At 45.0% G+C, this 23,618-nt stretch overlaps 1 protein-coding gene across 9 annotated transcripts in view; it reads left to right on the top strand.

The window, feature by feature from the left end:
• Positions 1-571: 571 nt before the first annotated feature.
• Positions 572-23,618, top strand: part of TNRC6B (trinucleotide repeat containing adaptor 6B) — a 1,192,955-nt gene continuing 1,169,908 nt past the window's right edge. For 7 of the 9 annotated variants that reach the window (XM_085601248.1, XM_085601251.1, XM_085601245.1 and 4 more), the window contains exon 1: positions 572-904. Coding sequence is in view for 6 of the 9 variants with exons in the window: in XM_085601251.1 (XP_085457377.1) it covers positions 895-904 (10 nt within the window). In the remaining 3 variants the exon portion in view is untranslated. Of the gene's footprint in view, positions 905-1,317; positions 1,337-23,618 lie in introns of those variants that run through there. The other 2 variants (XM_085601243.1, XM_085601249.1) reach the window with 2 other exon arrangements.

Genomic DNA, 23,618 nt, shown 5'->3' with positions numbered 1-23,618 from the left:
AGCACTACACAAAATACTAACAATGTAGACATAACACTCTCCTGAGACTGTGGTATTTATTTTTTTACGCGGGTGCTGTAGTGATAAAGCTAAGAGAACGGTGCTCCAGTCCTGTCACAGAATGCAAAACTTTCAAGCCCAAAGTAGTGATCACGCTTAACCAATCAGCGTGCAGAAGGCATTTCAGGTCCGTCATTTTGTCCAATAACACCCATTGTGCTAGTCAGTCTTGGGCTGTTACCTCCCTCGTCCAATAGGCAACAAATACAGACGATAACACGTAAACTGTCTTCCGTAAACAGAGCAAACTAGGTCACGTAGCTTTAAGGAAAAGAGTTTTTCTGAGAACGAGGCTTGAGCCGCAGCTCAGAAGACCCGTTTGCCTGTATCCCAGTGACGTCATCGCCCAACAACTTTGCACACGGTGCAGCCCATTGGCGGGAATGTCCTTCCTTCTCTAGTTTGGGAGAAGGCGTCACCAACACTTGCTTCTTGACAGGAAACCCTCAGGGCGGCGAATACGCGCTCTGAAAGGCGGGGACAGACAGGTGACACGACCAATCAGCGGTAACGAGAACAGCATAGCCCTGCCATCTACGCAGGGAGGATGGGCTCGCCGTATATTCTCTTCTGAGTGACTCCTAAACTGACTAATGTCAGCCGGTAACGGAGGAGACGGACGAGTCTGTTGTCCAATAGGATTCCGTGCTCACTCGAGGGGGCGCCGCGGTGTTGTGGCGGAGGTTGGAGGGGCGGAAAATAAATAATAAAAAAAACACAGCCACCGAAAAATCCCCGGAGGTGGAAAACGAGCGTCGGGGATTTTACCTGCAGGGGTCCGTATTATCGACGGATAGGGGAGCCGACCGTGAGGAGGAGAGCCCCTACAACCGCATGCGTCACGGTATGTACAGCCCTTGCTACCCTGCACTAGCTTATGTGGTACATTTTGTGTGGCTATCAGGCGAAAGAGGCAGGTGACGCTACCCCTGGGCATAGGGGTGTGTACTGTCTTGAGTGGTTTCTACCCTTGCATCTAGTTTTATCCGTAGCCTTGAGGTGATTGCTGCTACCGCAGAAACCAGAATCCACGCCCCCCACCGCGAAGTGGCAGGTTCGGCTTTTGTCACTGGTGCAAATCTTGGGCGAGCTCGCTCGCTGTCAAAACCGGGATCCTTTAACACGGAGGTAAAAAGTAGACCCGCCCCCTCTTATTGCTTTTGGTTTGCAGTTTCCAAGGCAGTGTGAAGACTGGCGACTGTATCCTGGTGATGGGAGTGTTGGTGCAGGTCAGCCCCCCACCGGAACGCTGTCAGTGATGGTGAGGGAAACCAGGGTAAGGGAGCGTTGATGTATGGGCTGATGTTGACAAATACCATTTACTTCTTTCGTGTGACTGATTCGTAGCTCAGTCTGCCTGTATTGCCTCAAGTGATTTAAGTTACGTCGTTTGCAGGGCACACGTCCTAATAAATGAAGTGGCGGGCCTAACCAAGTTGGGCAATATGCAAGTGACATGGAACGTGACCTCACATTGCGTGACATCACACGTAACATCACAGGAAGTGGCATCACAACCCATAACATCAGATCTTAAGACCACACACATACGTTGAGGTCGATCGTAAGCGCAATATAATATTTTAATTAGTGAAATTTTGTGTTAGGGTTGTGCCAAAAAGATGATGCTACCCTGACGTAAAATCTATGCCTCAACATATACATTATTTTTTTTAAACCCTGCCACAAAGAAATTGGCAACAAGGACAAACGTGGCAACAAATCTGTTCTGCTTTATTGGTTGAAAGTCTGTATTTGAAAATATCTTATATAGTTAAGGCGCCTGCTGTAGAGATCTTTGTGCCTGTCTACTAAATCTCAGGGAATAATAATGGTAAGATAACTCAGAAGGTTAATGTATTTGCTGGGGAGAGCTGTGTTTTTGTCTAGTCCCTGTTTTGAATCCTAGAGGGTTATATGTCTCCTTCAAGTACATTATGTAACACACAGAATACAGATTTTTATTTTGTGTAAACGGGTAAGTGGGTTACTGCTTTTAACACAGATCCTTTTGTTACATGCAGTTACTAAATTGTAATCCTTATTATATAGCACAGCGAGCTATGAAGGATGTGTGACTCCTCCTTGTAACCCTCACTGGCATATGTAATACATCCTACACATTTGTTTACACACATATGATTTATTCTCAATGTATAATATGTATGTGTGATCTAAAGCGCTTTGACACCCTGTGTTGGAATGAGTTGAACTATATCGCTATAAAAGAAATACAATGAAACTGTGCTATTTGGATTATTTGTGCAAATACTGAGACAAACTAACAATTCTGACATTTTTACAGCTCATGCATATCATTTAAAGGGACTGAACAGAAGCATGCCTCTCAAGTACACGTGAAGTGTGTCTTTGTTTCCCTTTCATTGCATTTGTGTGTGAGGCTCTGGATAGCTCAGCCAAGATACTCCAACAAAAGGAGGCCTGATGGCCCCTGAACCTCTGACTTTGTTACCGGTCCAGCTGAAATCTGATAACCCCCTCCCTGCCTGCACATTGCTGTTTGGAAAGAAAGGAGACCATGTGTAGGCCATGCTGAATGTGTCCTGGTATATGAAAAGTACACCCGGACAAGTTTAGCATATTTCTGTGGGGTCCAACCTTTTGGCCGAGTAGACGGCGTCCACCCTGTGAAAAGAGTGGGCAAATGCCGTCTGCCCGCGTGTACTCTCGACTTGTTCCCTGGTCGTTTGTCTACAGAGGTGTTGGGGTTTGACATAATGTACTCACTAGATGTCATTCCTCTGGTCGCCTTGCAGTGACATCATTTCTTAACATGACATCATTGTTCTGTTGCACGAGCTGATTCAGTGGTATTGCTTTCCCACGTTTTGTTGTCGTGACGTCATTGGTAAAGTGACACTGTTGCCTTGGCACATCTTTTGGTGGTGACCTGGGCTTAAGCACGAGGCCACATGGGCCCCACCTCTTATGATAGAATTATTCTGAACACTGTGCTTGTTGTGCCATCATGTTCTCAAGTGATGTAATTGCTTTACTGAGATGTATAGTGGTGGCATCATGGTCTAAAATGATGTTATTGACCTGCTGTGTCTTGTAGTTGTAAGGTCATGGGTTTAAGTGATGTATTGCTTTGCTATGTCTTGTGGTTGAAGTGTTTGCTATGTCTTGTGGTTGTGACTTCATGGCACAAGGTGAGTTACTACTCCGCAACATTGTCAGGTAGCGACACCAGGGGTTAAAGTGATATATACTTTGTCTTATCAGGTGGTAGCCAAGTATTTGCTCTTTCTTGTTTGTGTGACAGTTATATGATTGGCTAAACTTCCATTGCTATATTATGTGATATTAATAAGGGTAAAAGTGATGCCATTAATCCTCTGTTTTGTGTTAGTGATAGCAGGGGCTAAAGCGAGGTCCATCCTCTGCTCCTCTGTGTAATACTGTGACACTATGGACCAACCTGATGTCATTGAGCTGCTGCTGTGTTTTGTCGTAATCAGTTAAAATGCATATTTCTGCTCTGGGGACGTCTTGGGTACAGAGGTATTATTTTTCTGGCGCAGACCATCATATATTAAAGAGTATTTATTTGGTTGCCACAATGTGTCTGTGATGAGACCATGGGCTGAAAGTTTTTTTTTTTCTATATTGCACAAATCTATCTCAGTCATGGAATTGATGAACTATATGTAGCAACAGGAGTAAATGCCCCGTGGGCAGGGCTACAGAAGCATTTGAGAGGTTTACAATAAAGAGCTTTATAAACTACATGGAAGAAGAGGGCTGTGAATTGAGTCGGTAGAGGGTTTAGTTTTGTATGTAGGAGTAAGATGGCGAAGAGCTTGGCAGCAAATATCTGGTGTGAAGCTCTTGGGTAATATGTTTGAATCCCTCAATGCTAAATAAACCTTCAGATGTCCATTGATTGGGTGGTGATAATAAAGCCGCAAAATCGAGTTACAAAGTCACCCTCTGTTACTCCCATTTGGCACGTGAAATCATTTTTATACTCTCCTTCAATTAAGACTTATGGTCATTATCTTACATTATCTTTTGGAGCCGGTCTGCAAAGCTTATATTGGGTACTATATAAAGTGTGAGCACTTTACAGCCATTATTAAATCCCTTCATTGATTACATGCGTCCGAATGACTGTAGCCTGCCTCATTACCAAAGCCTACATCTTGAATCAACCTTCATATTCTGCTGCCAAGCCAGGCACAAGTCCTAATTAAAAAAGTGGGCAGACTAATTGCCATAGGCAATTTTTAATAAGAACACAGTGAATGACTTCACAGGAAGTGGTGTCACAACATCAACATAAGCCCCATTTTAAAGGGAGCAGGCTAATGGCACAACCAAAGCGGAGTTACTGCCTTTATATATGAATGTGAACGTACATGTACAGCGTATTTGTATCTTAACCAAATGTACTTTTAGGGTTCTTGTAGTCTGAATGCAAAGCAGTGACTGTTTAATATAGTAAGAAATACTGTATTTAAAGGAGAACCAAGGCTTTATTAAACATTTGGTAATTTGCATAGTGTGAAATAACTGTAAACTATATGTACCTTATGTGCACATAAAAACAAATACAGGACAGCAGGTATTGATTTCTATTTGGAACTCCTGAAGTTGGGGTCAAGGATTTTTTTTTCTGTTGGAAATGCTATCTAGACCCTTTGATGGGTGGAAGAATGCTTTACTAACGGTATGTATGATAAACATAGAATTATGCATATTTCAGTAAAGTATGTAGTAATGAGATGATTAAAAGAAATAATATCTGCAGTATTATAGTAAGATTAAAGTACACTTATCAATACACACAAGATGAAAAGGAGCATATAGTTATATTATATCCAGTTATAAAATATAATAAGTCCATCAAATCCAAATATATTGAACAGGGAGTCTTTATTCATCTGTTTCCTGTTTCATTTTATTGCAGTGTAGATAACATGCGTACATCCGCCCAGCTAACGTGTTTCATCCAACAGGACTTCCTTAGGGTTGGGTAAATTCCCCAAAGGAACAGGCGTGTTTTCCTTTATTCCAATTCTACTGGGTGCTAAGTATCCCCATAGCGTCCTTATTCCAGTACGATAAAAGGTTAAATGCCTTTTTTTGTGATCTGCATGTTTCCCGTCGGGTTTCAAATGCCGAGTCGCCTATCTGTGTGAGTACATTAAGAAAAGCATATGTAGCAGTGTTTTATGAGGAACAGCATCTCGATGTCCTATCATAATCGGGTGTAAAGAATAGCAAGGATACCAATTTTTAGTCTCAATTTTAATTGTCTTAGACTGGTAGAAAGGCACATATAAGTTGAGAGTGGGTTTCCTGGCTACGTTCTCAGCTTGTAAGAGGGAGAACTGTTGATTTTTGTTTTCAAGAGTGCATATGGAGTGTGTGGACGTGTAAGGTAGGTGCACATGTTGGTTATTCCTATTCCTACTGTGAGCTATTTTGGGATTTTCTGCATATCTGTACGCAGTGACTCAAAGTGACAACTGCTTTCACCTATATTTGAAAATACACCAGCACACTTCATTTGAAGGCTGCTAGTTTGCTGTTATGCGTTTTTCTCACTGCTGGTGGTTTTAATGTCTTGCTTAGGCAGTGCGTGTGCTGTCTCTCTGAGACATGCTTTATCTACAATATGGGCTTGAAGCACCGCCCGTCTTTTTCATTGGGTTCCTCTTACTGTCCTTTTGGAAATGCCTGATTTGTTTGGTGAATACACTTAGTAATCCCTCCTTTTGGACTCCAGTATCCTCCCATGATGACTGTCCCTGTTATATGTGCTCTTACTCTTCAGGTTATTTAGAACACTTTGAGAGCACTCTCGTTTTTTGTTTTTTTTTTTGTTGGCCTGCCTCTGCTCGTTAAATGTTCTGTTTTGTTTACTTTGTGCATGAAACTGAGGTCTGCTTCATTTGCTGTGCCATCACTTAATCTCCCTGTGCTGCCCCCCTCACAACGCTGCTGCCTGACCCACCACCCCTCCGAGATTGCTGCTTGCTTTTTGTGTGTTTAATTTAAATTATACAAGTAGGTTTATATAGCGCAGCTATCCAGGCCCTCTCCAGGGACACGGTGGGAAATTAAGTGATTATCTCAAAATCACAGGATGTTGAGCCAATGCTGAGACTCGAACACTTTGTCTCCCTTTGTTGTTGACATAGCAGTGCCAGCAAAAACGTGGTGCAAGGAACAATGTGGTTACATTCCATCAAAAGAATATATTTGAAAAGACAAATACACAAATATATTCTTCGATAGAATCTAACTACGTTGTTCCTTGCAACCGCTACCACATCTTTGCTGGCACTGCTATATTGGTAAAAAAACCAAAATGCATGCATCTTTCTGCATCCCCCTGTGCCGTCTCACACCACCGTCACACCTCACCCGCCCACAACACTGCTTGTTCTATGTCTGCTGTTGCTGTCATTCAGCCCTATTGTCCTGTCTAAGGCACTTATAACCTCTATGGCTGCGCAATGTCCCATTCTTATCCTGGCATGCACTGCGTTGCCCGGAAAGGCCCGGCTATTGACAGTCTGGCGGTGTTGGCAGTACTCTCCTGAGCGCAGAAGGAAGAAGAGCTGCCCATGGTAGAAGTAGGGAGTCTGATCCATGGCAGCCATGTCCTTCTTCCAAAGGGAAGGTGAGGGACCGTGGGAAGTAAAGCAGATGGCTTTCGGGAAATTGGTGCTAAGTAAAGCATAGCTTTTAAATAAGAATGGTAGAAGGTATCTCGCCTCGGAGGGTACATATGCAAGCTCTGAACCTCCTTGTGAACAGGCAAGGGCACTGGCAACAGGAGCGGACCTCAGAACGTGTAAGTTGTCACAGCATGGTGGAGCCAGACAACTTGACATGTTGTGGTCTTTCCTCTAGCGGCAAGGTTGCGGAAAATGACAATCTTTTTAAGAGATGTTCTCCAGTGTGACAGTCTTGTTCGTCCTTTAATGACGTGTTTATGCTGAACCATCCTGTTTAGACCACAGGGTGTTACCTAATGATATGCATGTGTGTTGGATTATCCAATTGAGGGCATGTTGAATGATTCGGTGACAGGCGTGTATTGGGTCGTATGAGGTGCAGCAGCGGATAGGCCTGTGGGGCTGGATCCATGGCGGTTCTGCTGTTGTACGTGTATTGGGCTTGGTTATTCCCTCGCTGCTGTTGTACTTCCGCCATCCGCGATGATGTGGTGGTTTGCCACTAAAGAGGTAACATTTACAAGGAGCTCCAGTCGGGAGTTCCCTGGCCAGGATTTCCTTTTTGGCCCTGGTCCCCTGGAATCTACCCCCTTGGACCTTTTTTTTTTTTTGCTCACCTGAGGTTCTTATGGACTGCGGCCATTCGGCTCTCCAGTTCCCACGACCCAGTTGGAGATCTTCCGATGAACCTTGAGTAGTGTGCTGACCACAGAGCCTCAATCAACATGGCCAATGCCCGGTGGAGCTGTTTAGGCTGCTATTGAAGAGATTGGCTCTGGCTCTTCACCTCAGCCATCACCTACCCAGCCGGACATTGGACATTGTTTGTCCTCTTCTCTCCGCTGTGTGTTCCTCTCCTCTCCTCGTTGCTGAGGATCTACTGGCGGCGGAGCCATTTCATCGGCCAATGACCGGTGGGGTGTGCCTGGGGAGGGGATCGGCTGGGGATCTCACCTCCTGGCCGTCCCCTACCCTCCGGGCTTTGCTGCGGTTGCCTGTCCTCTTGCACCACCTCCCTAGCGACGACGGAGATGTATGAGTTTTGCTTCTCCCAGCAGGGGTTCAGCGGTGGTGAGTACTACGGCGCTGCTGACCAGTTTTCCTTTTTTTTTTTTTTTTTTTTTTTTGTAATTCTCTTTTTATTAAACAGTTGTGATGATACAATAAACTGTTACGGGCACACAAACCTGCAAAGAGACACCGGGATGACAATTGCATAGTTATATATATTACAGCACATTATATAGGTAAATAATAAAGAGCAGCGATATCCGCGCATTTTTGTGTAATTCCACTGTAGGGGATATACAAAGTCCGCCCCTGGAGACATTCCACTTTGCCCACTTGTGGTCACACTTCGCCGGGCAACCACTGTGCATGAACACATCCTTCTCGGCGAGCATAGCCCTGTCCATGTCCTTGGCCCATTTTGAATAGGCCGGTGAGACAGCAGTACCCCATCCCTGAGCAATATTTATTTTCGCCAGTGCGAATCCCAATGATACCACGACCGTTTGGTGTGGGTCAGGTCTGTGGCCTCCCAAACATCTAATAAACAAAGCTGGGGAGACAACATGATCGCCCCCCCCCCCACCAATTCAGCGACTATTTTCTCCCAGTAGGACTGCAACCGCAAGCACTCCCATATGATGTGAAAGAAAGTGCCCTCTGAAGCGCACCCCCTGAGACAACAGGCATCTGTCCGATGGCTCATTTAAACCAGTGTGTGCGCGGATAAGTAGGATCTGTGTAAGACCTTGAGCTGGACCAGTCGTAGGTGCATAGGGATGGCCACAACCCGGGGAGAGGAGAGGGCTTCCTGCTAGTTGTCCTCCTCTAAATAACCTACATCTGTTTCCCACTGTTGGCGAAGTCCGACCAAGGGGGTCAGGTTGGTTATTGATAAGTTTGCGATAAGAAAGCGAGATCGCCTTATTTATCAGGGGTCATTCAGAAATCTGTCTTCCAATGGGTGGCCTCAGGCAAGGCCTCCTCCTTAGAGATCACAGAAGTGAGGGCATGCCTAATTTGTAGGTAATGGTATGTTTCTGTCTCGGCAAGTGGATATTCTTTTTGAAGAGTTGCGAATGAGACCATGCCGCTGCGTTTCCATAGGTCCCCCACCAAGGAAAGACTAATGAGGTCCCATTTATCGAACCCCGGAGATCTACTTAGTGTACCCAATCGTTTAGATTCCTACAGGGGGTGAGTGACGTGATTCTGTTATGCCAACCCATTTGTTTGGTAACTGTATGCCAAATTGTCACAGTGTGAGCAGTCGGGCCTGTCAGTGGAAGTCTCTTGGGGTTGGAGTAAAGCGCTCGTTGGTAACCACCCTTGGAATTGACCCACCTGTCAGTGCGGTATGCCGTCTTCAGTGATTGGGCAAAAACCCATTGGTTTATCACCGCTAACTGGGAGGCCCAATAGTAGCGCCTCAGGTCGGGCAGCGCAATCTCCCCCATCATACCACCCCCTGGTAAGATTGTGTGTTGCAATATGTGGACACTTTCCATTCCATAAGAGGTTTCTAACCTCTCTCTCCACACTGACAAAATGCGTATCCGGGACCTCATGGGGTGTGTTGTGTAGCGCATACAAAAAGCGAGGGAGGGCCAGCATTTTAAACAACGCCGCTCTACCTATCAGAGTCGGGGGTAGCGTCCACCAGTGAATGACTTCTTTATGAAATCTGACCAACGGAGGCAGGAGGTTGACCTCAAAGAATTGGGTGGGGTTAAGTGTGATGTGAATGCCGAGGTAGAGAAAGCCCTCATCGGCAACCGTGATAGTGATGTTCTTGGGGATCGGACCCCGCAGCATAAACAGGACCGACTTTCCCCAGTTGATAGTGTAACCGGAGTGGGCAATAAAAATGGCGAAGATATGTAAAATTCTGTGAATCGAGGCCCTATGGGTAGCCATATATAACAGGACATCGTCTACATAGAGAGAAATTCTATCCTCCTGTTGGTCCTTCCACCGCAGGCCCCTAATCCCCGTCGCCAACGGTTCCAGCAAGAGGGCGAAAATGAGGGGCGAGAGAGGGCAACCCCAACGGGTGCCCCTACCGAAATTGAAACTACTGGAGGTGTGTTGGTTAACTACCGCCTGTGCTGTGGGGCGCGTGTATAGCAGTTGGATCCACCGGATAAAATTGGGGCTGAACCCCACCCGATCGAGAAGGGCAAATAAGTAGGGCCACTTGATGACATCGAATGCCATTTTTGGTCTAGGGATAAGAGTGCCGCATCCTCTAGGATGATTCCGGCCCTTCCCAGTACGCCATGCAGCCGGCGGAGGTTCTGGGCCGTATTTCGGCCAGGCATAAAGCCAGATTTATCAGGGTGGATGATTTTGCACAGCACCGGAAGGAGCCGGCTGGCCAATACCTTAGTCAGGAGTTTATTCACGGCCGTCAACAGTGAAATGGGTCGATCAGACTCACAGCGCGTGGCCGGCTTGCCCGGTTTATGTATATCCGCTATAGTGGCATGCATCAGTTCCCCGGGGAGAAAACCCAACTGGTAGCTCTCAACATACATGGCGTGCAGGGCGGGTGTTATCTTGGAGGAGAAGAGCTTAGAAAGTTCTATCGGGAGCACGTTGGGGCCCATCGCCTTGCCGGATTTGATGCCATTGATAGCGGTCGTCAGCTCCTCCTTGGTGAGGTCCCCCTCCAAGGAATCGCGGTCAGCCGGGGTGAGGACCGCAACGGAAATTGTGGCCAAGAGATTTCGGGAGTCTTGCAGAGTGGTGTCTGTGATGGAGAAATATATAGAGGCAAAGTGAGAGGCGAAGGCCTCAGCAATCTGAGGGTCAGATATCGGATTCCCCGTAGCGGTCTCTATCAGGGCCACCCATCTGTGAGCCATTTCACGCCGTTCCAACCACGCCAGAATCTTACCAGTGGAGTCCCCTAATTTGTAAACCCTGTGTGCAGTTGCCGTATACTTAGCCCTGACTGCGTCTCTAGCTAACTGTCGATAGTCTAGGCGCTTCATATCTAAGGTATGAATAGAGCGGTCGTCATCAGTGACCGCCACCTAGTCCTCCAAGTCTCGTATTTCCTGTTCTAATACAGTCAGTCTAGCCATCTGTTCCCTCCTACGGCCCGCCATCAGTGAAAGCGCCTGATCCTTGATCACTGCCCCAAAGGCCCCGTATAACGTACCGCTAGATTGCACTCAGTGAGTATTTTCTGCTAAATAATGTTCAACCCCTTCCAGGAGAGCACTCCGGATATGCAGGATTTTCAGGCTCCACGGAGTGACGGAAAGGGTAAGGCGTGAACATTCCAGGGATATAATCAATTGGGTCATAACTGGGGAGTGGTCGGAGATGCCCCCGGCGAGAAGCGTGGCCTCACTAAAGTAGTGGAGGTGATCAATACGGGATTGACTTTCGTGGGCCCCAGAATGAAATGTAAAGCCTGGAGTCAGGGGATAAAGTCCCGTAGGGCGGATGTGTCGTGTGCATCCGGTCTAGGAGGCAGACGATCCACACACCCATCCAAGGCCAAATTAAAATCGGCACCAGGCAGCCGACTGGGAGCTCCAGTAGCACCTTGCCAAGATCAGAGAGTGTAGACGTCTTGAGAGCCGGGGGAACATAGGCTGAGACCATATTAAGGGGCTTCCCTTCCCACGTGCCCGCCACAGCAACGTATCTACCCAAGTCATCGGTCCAAATATTACCTAAAATAAAGGGGCATTGTTTACGGATGAGAATGCACACCCTCGAGAGCTAGATGTGAACCCGGCATGTGCTACCAGTCTGTAACCCCAATGGTCAAGAGCTTTGCAGGTGTTACTGTGAAGGTGCATCTCTTGGAGCAATACTAAGTCTGGGGCCTGTCGCTTAAGATAGTGGCGCACCACCCCCTGCTTTAGTTTTCCCCCAGCCTGTTAACGTTCCACGTTAATATGCGGAGACAGCTCAGCGCTGTGCGTGCGGCCATAGTATCAGCAATAGGCATAATGCAACATCAGGGCAAAGGCTCCATTGTGTACTGTGATGTATAACGTGCCAGAGCTATATGTCCTTTGTACTTAATCATATGCACAACAAAATTTGCAATCTTCATCGCAACTAAAGAAACCAAACACCCCCTCCCTCCAGTCCCCTCCTCCCTACTCCCACCCCCCCCCCTGCCTTCCTGCATGGCGGGCACAGAACCTCCTGCCACCCCCAACTTGCAGAGTGCCTTTCGCCCGCCCTCAACAGTGTCAGGAATGTCATCCAAACCCACTCCCTTAGGCATTTATTAATACAACTACACATGCCCCCTAACCTCTGACACCATAGTGTGTCCTTGATGCCAGTCAAAGGATATTTCCCTGACAAACAAATAGCTTGACGATATCCCCACTGGAGGCGGAGATAGTTACATTGCTGGTTTATGCATACCAAATGGCCTGCTGAAGGTATTGTGCGATGCAAGTACATAGTTGAGCGTCTTGTGGTCATCAAGACTCATTTCGATCAGTCTTGTGGACCAAAAATCAGTCACATCCCTGCGAGGCCTCCCGACTCGATCCTGTTGGGCCCCATGTTCCCACATCATCGCTCGGCTGCAGCTCAGTTCGCGGACTCGTCTTGCCTCTACCACCTCTGTCCCCAGCCGGCTTGCGGTGACGTTTTTCAACTGTTCTCCAGCCCTCGAGCCAGTCCCAGGCATCCTCCGGTCTAGTAAAAAACCATACCTTCCCCTCCGGTTCCACCCGTAGTTTAGCCGGGAACAGCATAGCATATTTGATGCTCTGGTCTCGCAGTGCTCATTTGACGTCTAAGAAACTGCAGCGCTGTTTCTGGACTCGCAGGGTGAAATCCGGGAAGAGAGTGACTTTGCTATTGTCTGTGACCAGTGGTGGAGCTGCTCTCGCTGTTTGGAGGGTGACATCTCTGTTGCGAAAGTTGAAGACTCTCGCCAACAGTGGTCGAGTGGGTGTGCCAGGCCTTGCTCTGCCACCAGGCACTCGGTGCGCACGGTCAATGGAAAAATGTTGGGAGAGGCCCTTCGGCCTCAGGCGGTTAAGAACTAGGTCCTCGAAAAATAGGTCTGCCGCGGGCCCCTCTGCTCATTCCGGCACCCCCAAGATTCGGATATTATTGCACTGCATGCGGCCTTCATAATCATCAAGCTGCAATGTCAGTGCTTCTTGGGTGGTTTGGAGTTCGGCCACCTGGCGTTTTGAGAAGGTCGGTATCCGTAGACAGGTCCTTGGTCGAGAGTTCGACTTCGTGTATGCGTTCCGCCATTTTCTTTGCTTGTTTTGCTTCTTGAGTTTTGGGGAGGAGCGCCCTCCTGGTCCCCGCCGCTGCTGCCGCCACCACGCGGGGGCTGTTGCCTGGCGCCCTAATCTGACTTTCCTCTGTCTTTGCGGCAGTCTGAATGGCTATGCTGCTGCCCCTTGAGCCCCGGGTGTGTGTACGTCGACGACCCGCGTTGTGATCAGCGGTGTCCTGCCCTCCTCCCTCCGTAGTCATGTGGCTGCCTCCTCCATCCAACCCTGCGTGAAGCCTGTGAGTCTGCTGCCTTGTGGTTGTCATGTTGGATTTTTGTGTGTTCTGCCATTTTTGGTTGATGCTGTCGGTTCCCATTGCCTGTGTCCTCCATCTTGGCAGTTTCGACCTATCCTCAGTGTTGCTAGACCTGCTCCTTGTGCGCCTGTCTGTTCTTTTCCTCTATTCGTCCCCCCCACCCCACCCCCCCTCTGTTCTCCTACTCCCCTCCCATCTTATACTATCACTGATTCACAGGATGTTTGATTGTTGGTCCCCAGCCGGTTTGTATGTCATTTACTGTGATTATTTTGTAACTACTTTCCCTCTTGCCTGTCTGCCTGACCCGATTATGCATCCCTTCCCACTTTTTAACATTCCCCCCCTAACTTCCATGCCCCATTTGACATGTGCCTTGGCCGTGCTATGCGTTAATAACCCATGTTATTGTGTATTCACTGTTTTTCTCCTATGGTATACTTGGCTCCTGTAACTGATGTAATTTTGTAACTTGTAACTCGCTGATCCTTATGTAAAGCGCTCTGATACCTCTGGATCTAGCCAGCGCTATATTAAACTCTGCAAATAAATAACATTAGTGCCAGGGCAGAGTGATGGGCATATCGGGTGGGTTTTTTCACTAAGGTGGGATTTTGAATCCTTTACTGAGGATCATTTTCTGTACTCCTGTGAGAAACCAGTGGAACCTTCCTGTGATGTGTTTGAGTCCTCAATTGAAAATAACTTTGTGTTCACCAACATATAGCAAGCTTCACTTGTAATTACCATTGAAACTTTGACATAATAGTAATGATGCCTACAAAATACATTTTGTGGAGAAGTGTGGCTCAATGATTAGAGCGGCAGACCCTGATGCAGAGGTCTAGCCCGGGACCAGGGTTCAATTCCCCGCCTCGGCGGGTCTTGGGCTCAATAATTCCACGGACCTGATAATTCTTGCCTCGGTGCCTATTCCAATCATGGAGTCCCACTCTGCAACTCTGGGCAATAGCTTGCTTAATCTCCACAACGGCCCCCACAACGCTAAGGATGCCTGGCCTCCACCTTGGGGGTGCCCAGGAGTGGACGCCTCACAGGGAAAGCCAGGATGGGTTCCACAGCGGTATTCGTACAAGCGCCTTGAGACCCTTACGGGTGAGTAGTGCGCTATACAAGTATCAAATTTACATTTAATTTACATTTAGACTGCCAATAAAGGTATGCTGTTCCTAGTAAAGAACGATTGAGTAAGATGGTTCTAAAGTAAGGAATATGTTCCAATAGGAGCAAGGGCCCTCACACATCCGAATGGGTGTCATGCTTGATCATTGGGCTAGTTCCTCGTTGGGCTGGTGCTGTCATGCCTGATGGGCACAAACGTGGGGGGCACTTTGAGGGAGATCTTTTGAGATTACCCGTTTGTTGAAGTGGGAGTATGTGGGCTACAAATGTGGTGTAGATTGGTAAGATAAGTTTGAGGAAAGTGTATTAAAATAGGTGATGTGATGCTTAAAAACAATAGATTTAATGAATGAGTTCACAAGCCTAGTTAAAATAACGTTCGCTACCACAGGATAGAATTGTCCTAGACAGCTTGGTGGATTAATAGTTTACTTGTTTAACATGTTTCTCGCCTTGTTTTGTCCGAAATGATCATGTGGCGTTTCTTCAGGACCTAAAAACTCCTCTTATCTACACGGTGTCTGTTTTTTGTGGGTGTGAATGCTCAATATGAGCTATCCAGTCACTCAACCAATAATGTGGTAAATCTTGTACCTTTAAGTTCGATTTAAAAAAAAAAAAAAAAACATCCTGAAACACACACGAAAATGCGTATTTTTCACTCACAAATTATCGTTTCTGATCAAGGCATGCGATGCAACTGTTAGCAGCATGCCTCAGAGTAACTTGTGATACAGAATACAATGGTCCTAGACCTCTGTTTTTAGTACTGATGTATATCAACTTCACAGTAACGAGTACAAAAATAAATTCAAGAGCCTCGATGCGTAAGCTCACAGTTATCAATACTATACAGAATTTAGTTTTGAGGGAGAAGAAAGTGACCGTCTTCCGCTCGTGTTGGCAGTCTCCAGCCATCACGAGCGGAAGACGGTCACAGAGCGCGGATCACTTTTAAGCCTAACAGCATTCATTGCCTTGGCTCCAAAACACTGGGACTCACGGAAGGAGTCTCCATACGAAATGATCCACAATTAAAGGTTCTATTTACACGAGGTTGGATGCCGGTCTACCTTTGCCAGCATAGTGCATTCCTTGCCATGCCATGACCTTCACTCACGGGAGGACATGCCCAATTGTGATTTATTCCACATGATGACTGGGCGTCTCGTACATACACTGTTGGTGTAGGACTCATCCATCACACCTCTCTAGGTTGCCCATCTATTCCTGAAGAAGACCCGCAAGGCTGAGGCCACAAACCCCTCTTTTAGCCCCAAGCCGGGTCGAAACGTCGACACCCCCACTAGTGGCCTAGATCACTAGCCCTACTTTACGATGTGCCACTCGAATAATACATTTCTGTGTCTACAAACTGTACTGTAAAAAAAGTCTCTCACCCTTGTGTGATTCTAATTTCACTTACTCTCTTTGCACGTTCCTATTGGACCAACCTATCCTCCCCCAATTTGCTTCAAACAAGATATAGTGAATATTTAACTGTGCACCCTGTGATGTGTGTGTATATATATATATATATATATATATATATATATATATATATAATAAATACTGGGTGTGAGACATAAGCAATGTGGTTGTTGCACTTTCTTCTCCCTCAAAACGAAATTCTGTATAGTATTGATTACTGTGAGCTTACGCATTGAGGCTCCTGAATTAATTTTTGTACTCGTTACTGTGAAGTTGATAGAGATATATCCGTACTAAAAACAGAGGTCTAGGACCATTGTACTCTGTATCATATTGAACCCTGGTCCATGACCATGATTGGGTAACCCCATTTTTGTCATTGCTTCAGAGTAACTTGTAACCCAAGTAACTGGAATAAAATTGTCACCACCACAAACACACAACAGCTTGATTGAAGTGTGACCACTGCACTGAGGAATTGTTTCATTGTCTGCATATAATTGAAAAATAACAAGGTCTTATCCAATTAGGGTAATGGATCGGCCCTGCAAGTAAAAGCAGAGAGAATGCTAATTAGCGTCCTGCGGGGAGGGGGCGTTAAGATTCAATAAGGCTCGTCTAACCGTAACGGTAAAAGAATGTTCCGACCTCCTGGAGGATTATAGTCCCAGAATGGGTGCTGATGCTTGGATTCTTTATGGTGTTATCGTACTGTTGTTTTCAGCATTCTTCTGCAGCTCTCTTGTTGCCAGGAGCAGGCTGACTTTGCTACCCTCCATGTGTGCATGTTTCCATACCTAAGCATTTGCACTAGTCCCAGTGGTCTGCAGCATTGTTCTTCTCTGTTGTCTCATCTGCCTGGATGACCAAGTAAGCATGCCCCTGTTGTGGTGGAGTTTTGGGTTAGATGAACATTTGACGAATACATGTATATAGTTGGTATTGCCTGTGTGTAAAAGATTAAACTTTTTTTATGAGGTAGGGGCTTGAGGTGGACTAAATAATAGTTAAACATTATTGGTGATTGCAAAGAACTCCATAAGATCCCACAAACAGCGCATGCAAAATTCTTTGAATATTTAGTTTGAAGACTTTCTGCTTACCAGTGTGTGCATAGACAGCTTTCATTTGAGTTTAAGGTAAATCGGTGCCTTTCTGATAAAAAATGTAGTATCAATGACCGCCTCTAGCTTGGACCTAAAGTTTTAGAGGCAGTTCGGGAGCTCAAGTCCTGGTGAAGTGTAAATATTGTCTGCCTTGGTTGCAGTGTAATGGAGGTAGTCCAGAAATATACAAAAGCAAAATATTCATCTGCAATAACAGAGTAATTCCATAATCGAGCAGCAGGGACACTTCAGACACATTGGTCAGTCAAAAGGAGATGTTAAGGAGTCAATGCTAGGTGTTTAATTAGTTCTGCAATGTGCATTCATATTGTATAGTATGAGAATTCAAATATTTGATATTTAATTATGTTTTACTATGTATGTGTGTGTATATGTGTATATATATATATATATATATTCACTGAAAAAACCATAGGTTTCACACACGTTATAGTTAGGAATTAGCATTTAAAAAACCTTGCAAATTCACTGAAAAAACCATAGGTTTCACACATGTTATAGTTAGCTGGACATTTTACTGATAAAAAACCAATGAAATTCCCCCGTTATAGTTAGTGCAGGCAACTATAACTCACGTGACCGCAATCCTCTACTGATGACATGTGTGTCTTTATGAAAAAAAAATATTTGTAATATATGTATAGCTAAAATTTAATGGAAGAAGACATGGGCAAATAAGTGTCTAAATACAGTATTAGCATCAGCAGAGGATTGCGGTCACGTGAGTTATAGTTGCCTGCACTAACTATAACGGGGGAATTTCATTGGTTTTTTATCAGTAAAATGTCCAGCTAACTATAACATGTGTGAAACCTATGGTTTTTTCAGTGAATTTGCAAGGTTTTTTAAATGCTAATTCCTAACTATAACGTGTGTGAAACCTATGGTTTTTTCAGTGAATTTGTACGGTTTTTTAAATGCTAAGTTACTTTACGCCATTCGTGGCGTGCGCGCCCACTTAACGCAGTTCGTTCCGTGCGCGCACGGTCTGCTTCGCGCACCGTGCGCGCACAGTGAGCACGCAGTGCGCTTCGCGCACCGCGCGCCCACTTTACGCAGTTAGTGCCGTGCACGCAGGGTGGGCACGCGGTGCGCTACGCGCACCGCGTGCCCACGTTACGCTGGATGGGCCATGTACGCACGATGCGCTTCGCGCACCGTGCGCACATGGAGGACATATTATGCGCTTCGTTGTGAAAGGTAATGTTTGATTTTTTGAAGTGCAGGTCAGACATATATGCCATGCACAAATGGTGCCCTTGGGGCACTATTTGCACACGGGGTGTGGAGAATGTGGATCATTTTTTTTTTTTTAAATATTTTTTTACCGTACGCATACGGTAAGCGTAATCGGCGATTTTTCGAAAAAAATTAAAATTGAATTTTTGGCCTTGGGGGTTCTTTGAGAACACCTTCATCAAGGCTAGGTGGTTGGGAGCAGTCTAAACATCCCCTTTATATGTTTTTTGTCTTTGTTTTTCTTCCACCCCCTCAGAGTGCGAGATAGAAAATGGCGGACACCGCATCCTGGTTTCGACCGATTCGAATGTTTACTAATATCTAACAGCAAATCAGAATCGCGCTCGCGCACGTCACCGTACGGTAAGCGCACGGTAAGCGCACCGTAAGCTGGCTCAGATATATATATTGATTTAAAGGCTATTTTCGCAGAATCTACTGAACAGATTTACACCAAACCTACAAAAGGCATTTCCTTGACCTGTAGACTACCTCTCTGCCAAATTTAAAGGAACTCTGTTCAGCCGTTCGGGCTGTAGCTGTGTCTAAAGGTCCTATGGAAAAATGCATGGGAAAAACGCGTTTTGGGACCCCCCTTTTATCTCCGCCCCCGCTTGACGAATCCCCCCCGAGACTTTCAGGGTAGGAGCGGAGCGTAGCGCCCCACGACCGGCGCCAAAGTTATTCAAAATAGAATGTTGCGGTTTTCCTATGGAAACAGGGTCCTAACTATAACTACCTACTGGCGACCGCCAGTAGGTAATATATATATATATATATATATATATATATATATATATATATTACACAATCTATATTAATTTCAGCTTACCCTCTGGCTGTTATTCAATGAAGCCTCTTATTGTTGATCTACCTGACTTCGGGTTTGCTGACTGGTCTCTTTCTGTGTTATACTCTTCTAATGTGTTCTGTTGCCTGGTTTAACCAAAATAATAGTTGTTTCAGATTTACATTTCATGTTATGACCCATAAAGAGGTTCTGTACACGAATAAGTAAAAATAAATCTTAATTAAATGAATATGTTCAAAGTAGAGTCTAGGGTAGATGTCTTTAATTAGGTTCATCTGCTAGATTCAGAGACTGAATATCTTTGGGAACGATGGGTGCACCTGATAATTAACTGATGCAATTCTAGAGTACAGTGCTTTCTGTTATTAAAATATGTTTAGCACATGAAGTTATGCGTGTTGATAGGCAGTGTTTATGGAGGCTGCAGATTCTTAAAGTGCGATAGTGTAATGCTTAATAGACTGGTGTGCGTATTGATTACCAATCAGTCGGAACCAGTCCACAAAAGGGCAGGAAAAATACTTGACCTCCATATGGCCAGAGTAGATTTTAATATAGTCTGATATGTTTTTAAGGAGAGAACTTTTTTTTTTTTTTAATTTAAATAAAGTTTTATTGATTTCTTTAGAACAAACATAACAAGCCATGTATCTCCGTTACAGCACACAATACACCTTTAACATCACTTTACTTCTGCATCTTAATACTTTATCCCACTGTCTTTTCCTGGAATATTTTATGCTTGTGTATCAGTCTTGTTCAATATATCTGGGTGAGCTCTTAAATAGTTTGTGAGTGGTTCCCAAAAGTCTTAGGCATTGAGGCCGCAGGTAGGTCTTCTTCATCTGTTTTAAGCGAGTCTCTGCAATATACCATGTCCATTATCCAGCGTTTGCCAGTGGAAAATGATTTACTGTCCCAGTGCATTGACACTCTTCTTTTTGCTAACAGTAGCACTACCGCACTAAATTTGCGTTTGACCGGTTGCAATCGTTTTAATAGGCCCAACAGACAGATTCGTATTGAACATTCTATGTTACATTTTTAGCATGCAGAATAATGTTTTCATGACTTATTCCCAGTATAATTGAACCCTACCACAGTTCCATGCTAAGTGCAAAAAATCAGCGCAAGCCACCCCACACCTTCGGCATATTGCCTCCTCCCGTAGCCCATACTTCTGCTATTTTACGGGTGTGTGGTATGTCTGGTGTAGATATTTGTAGCGTATAATGCGAAGATTCCCATTTGGGTTTAGCATTTCCGTTAGTGGGCAGCAGAATTGCCATTCATCTGTGCTTAGAGGAGTGTCCAATAGCGCATTTCATCTCTCTTGCGACTTACTAGTGCCTCTTGCTATAACAGTTTGCATTGCCTTATACAGTTTTGTAACTGTGTGCGTGCTAATGGAGTCAGTTATCATTTGTAATGGTACCAGTGAGGGTAGTTCCTTTAGGAAAGTTGGGTATAGCTATTTGACGGCTGCCCATAGTCGATGATATGTGAATTTAAACAGTAGCGATTAGTTGCTTACATAGGCTAAATCAATAGTCTTGAGGAATGTACCATCTTTGTATAGATCTCCCATTGCCGCTAGTCCCACCAGCTGTAGCATTTCCCTACTGCCTCATCCTGCGTCACGGAGAAAGAGGAGTGTTGTTTTAGTGGCATAGCCAGCAATTATAATGGTAGTTTGCATGCCAGTTTTCCCATGCTTTGCCATGCTGTGACTGCCGTTTGTATCGTCTTTATTTCATTTTTGGTCTCCTTTTCCCGTTGATGTGTCAGTATACTGTTGAGTGGGATAGAGTTTGCATCTCCATTTTCTACCGCCAAGTGTGGCATATATCGTGGTGTGTGGTACCAGTAGTGCGCATATTGTGCTTGTGCACATAAATAGTAGAGCAAAAAATCCGGTGTTGCAAATCCTCCTTGTGTGTAGGCAGTGTTAAGGTTTTCAGGTCTATACACTTTTGCTTTCCAGCCCAGATAAGCTTTGGTCATGCATACGTTTAGTCTATTGTAGATGGAGTCAGTGGGGTGATCGGAATATTAGTGAATACTAATTTGGAGAATACCATCATTTTTATGATGGATAGTCTATCTGCCAGGGATAGCGGTAACTGAGTCCACCTATTGACTTTTGTTTCTAGTTTATCTATTGCCACCCCATTGTTTGCTCTTATTACGATAGCTGGGTCTCTGTGGATCCATATTCCTAAATATTTAAGTGGACCATCCTGCCAGGTTGAAGGGAATTCCATAGTGTGGTTGTGTGACCTCAGTCAACAGGAGCACTGTGGATTTGCTCCAGTTAATTTGTAATCCGGATTGCCTCCCGAATTTAATATATTCTCTTAGCAGCAGCGATAAATTATTTCTAGGTTCGCGTACATATAACACCATCTCATCTGCATACAGGGAAATGCCTATTGGGCGTAGACGGAATTTAAGTGCTGTGGCCGCATGTTTTTGCTGTATTTTGCATGCGAGGGGTTCGAGTGAAATGGCAAAAACTAAGGGGGATAGAGGACACCCCTGTCTTGTTCCTCTTTGTACTTGTATTGCGTTGGATATGTCTACCTTAATACGTGCTACTGGTTTGGTATATAGGAGTTTTATCCATTGTACCAGTATACCTGGCATACCTATTCTCTGGAATATCATAAATAAATGTCTATTTTACTGAATCAAAATCTTTAACAGCATCCAGTAGTACTGCTGCTGCTTCTAGCTTAGGGGTTAGTTGGAGTAGCAGAGCAGATATAGTGCGTATATTGTGTACGGTGGAACTTGCTGGTATAAATCGGAATTGGTCCGGCAGTATAATATTTTGCATAAGTGGTTGCAGCCTCGTGGCTATGATTTTAGCCAGTATTTTTGTGTCTGTGTTAATTATTGACAGCGGCCGGTAGGACTCGCTTATCTCTGGGTTTTGGCCAGGTTTTAGTAGCGCAATTAACATTGCTTTTCGTAGTGTTGGTGGTAAGATCTGTTTGTATGCATCCTCATAATTTCCATTAAAAATGGACTTGATAGTTCTGCATATTCCTTGTAGAATCCTCTTGTGAGCCCATTGGGTCCAGGAGCTTTACCATCAGGCAGTGTTTTGGCGGCCTCTTGTACATCTTGTATTGTGATTGGTTGGGATCAATTTTCCCTTTGGCCCTCCGTCAGCCATGCTAAGGCTATATCATCAAGATATTCTGTAATTTCTTCCCGCTGTGTCTCTGGATGCGTAGAGTTTGCCATATGTGTCTGCAAATGCCCCTAGTATTCCTTTTGTGTTATAGTGTGCTACTTCGTTAGCAGTGGTTATTTTTGATTGCCTGTGTTTTATTTTCAACCCATATTTTTTGCTCTAGCTTTTCTCGATACGCCAGGTATTTAATTTTGCTATCTGCAAGTTTGTTATATATAGTGAGTTGTTCCCTAATGTTTCCTAGGGTGCTTGCCTGGTGTGTGCGATCATATTCTTCTTCTAACTTCGTAAGAGTGTTTTCAGAGTTTTTCAACTTTTTACGTATGTCTCTCAGGATTCCTGTATTTGAACTATTGCAGACCCCTCTTATGGTTGCTTTGAACGCTTCCTATAGTATACTCGCATCCTCTACTGAATCGTTGTTTAATTGGAAGTATTCTTCCACTGCTTCTCTAATTGTGTTACTGTGTATTGGGTCTAGTAGGGCTTTAGCGTTAAACCTCCATACATATGGCGGCGGTGTATATGTTGGAACATCTAGGGATAGTAGCACAGGCTTGTGGTCTAACTGTTTTTGGGAGGTGGAAACAGGTGGACACTCCGCACCCAATTGCTGGCCACATCCGACGCTCCCCAATAATCAATCCAGTCGCCGTATATCAACAATATGGAATTCTACCATGCCATTTAGTATTGCCTTGGCTGCTTGTTTATGATGTTCTATCGTTGTGTGTGACCTGTCCTAGTCATCGTTAAGTGCCACATTTAGATCCCCACCCCATAGTATTTCCATCCGCGGTAGCTCTCGTATCTTATTCCATATGTTCGGATTAGTTAACACATATGGGCCCAATGTGGCTAATCCTGGATAATCCACATTTGGCCCGTATGTGTTAACTAACCCTAGTTTGGAGCCTCGTAATATTCCAGTAACGATTGTGGATCTTCTGTGATTGTGTGTTCTATCTTAAACTGCACACCTTTTTTTCTTTTATTAGAATTAGGACCCCCCGCCTGCATATGAGTAGCAGGATGCTATTGTTGCCTCTGCCCATCTTGTACCTATATACCAGTTTCATTGGATTTTGTTAGCCATGCTTCAGGAAACGCACCTATCTCTACCCGGTGTCTGTCCAGATATGCTAACTCTTGTAGAATTTTCCTAGTTTTTTTTAACCCTCTAGCATTCCAGGTGAGCAGGTGCACTGGTGATGGGGGTGTGTGTGTCGCTTGCATGTTATCTGTGAGCATGGATGACAATGGCTAAAAATACAAACCATCTCCCCCACCCACTCCTGCATCCCAGACGTGCTGGAGAATACCCCATTAAAAATAAAACGTAATTTATT

Source organism: Triturus cristatus, chromosome 4_2 (assembly GCF_964204655.1).
Source record: "Triturus cristatus chromosome 4_2, aTriCri1.1, whole genome shotgun sequence".
Taxonomy (NCBI): domain Eukaryota; kingdom Metazoa; phylum Chordata; class Amphibia; order Caudata; family Salamandridae; genus Triturus; species Triturus cristatus.
The sequence above is the reverse complement of the archived record's forward strand: the minus strand, read 5'-3'. Positions and strand labels throughout refer to the sequence as shown.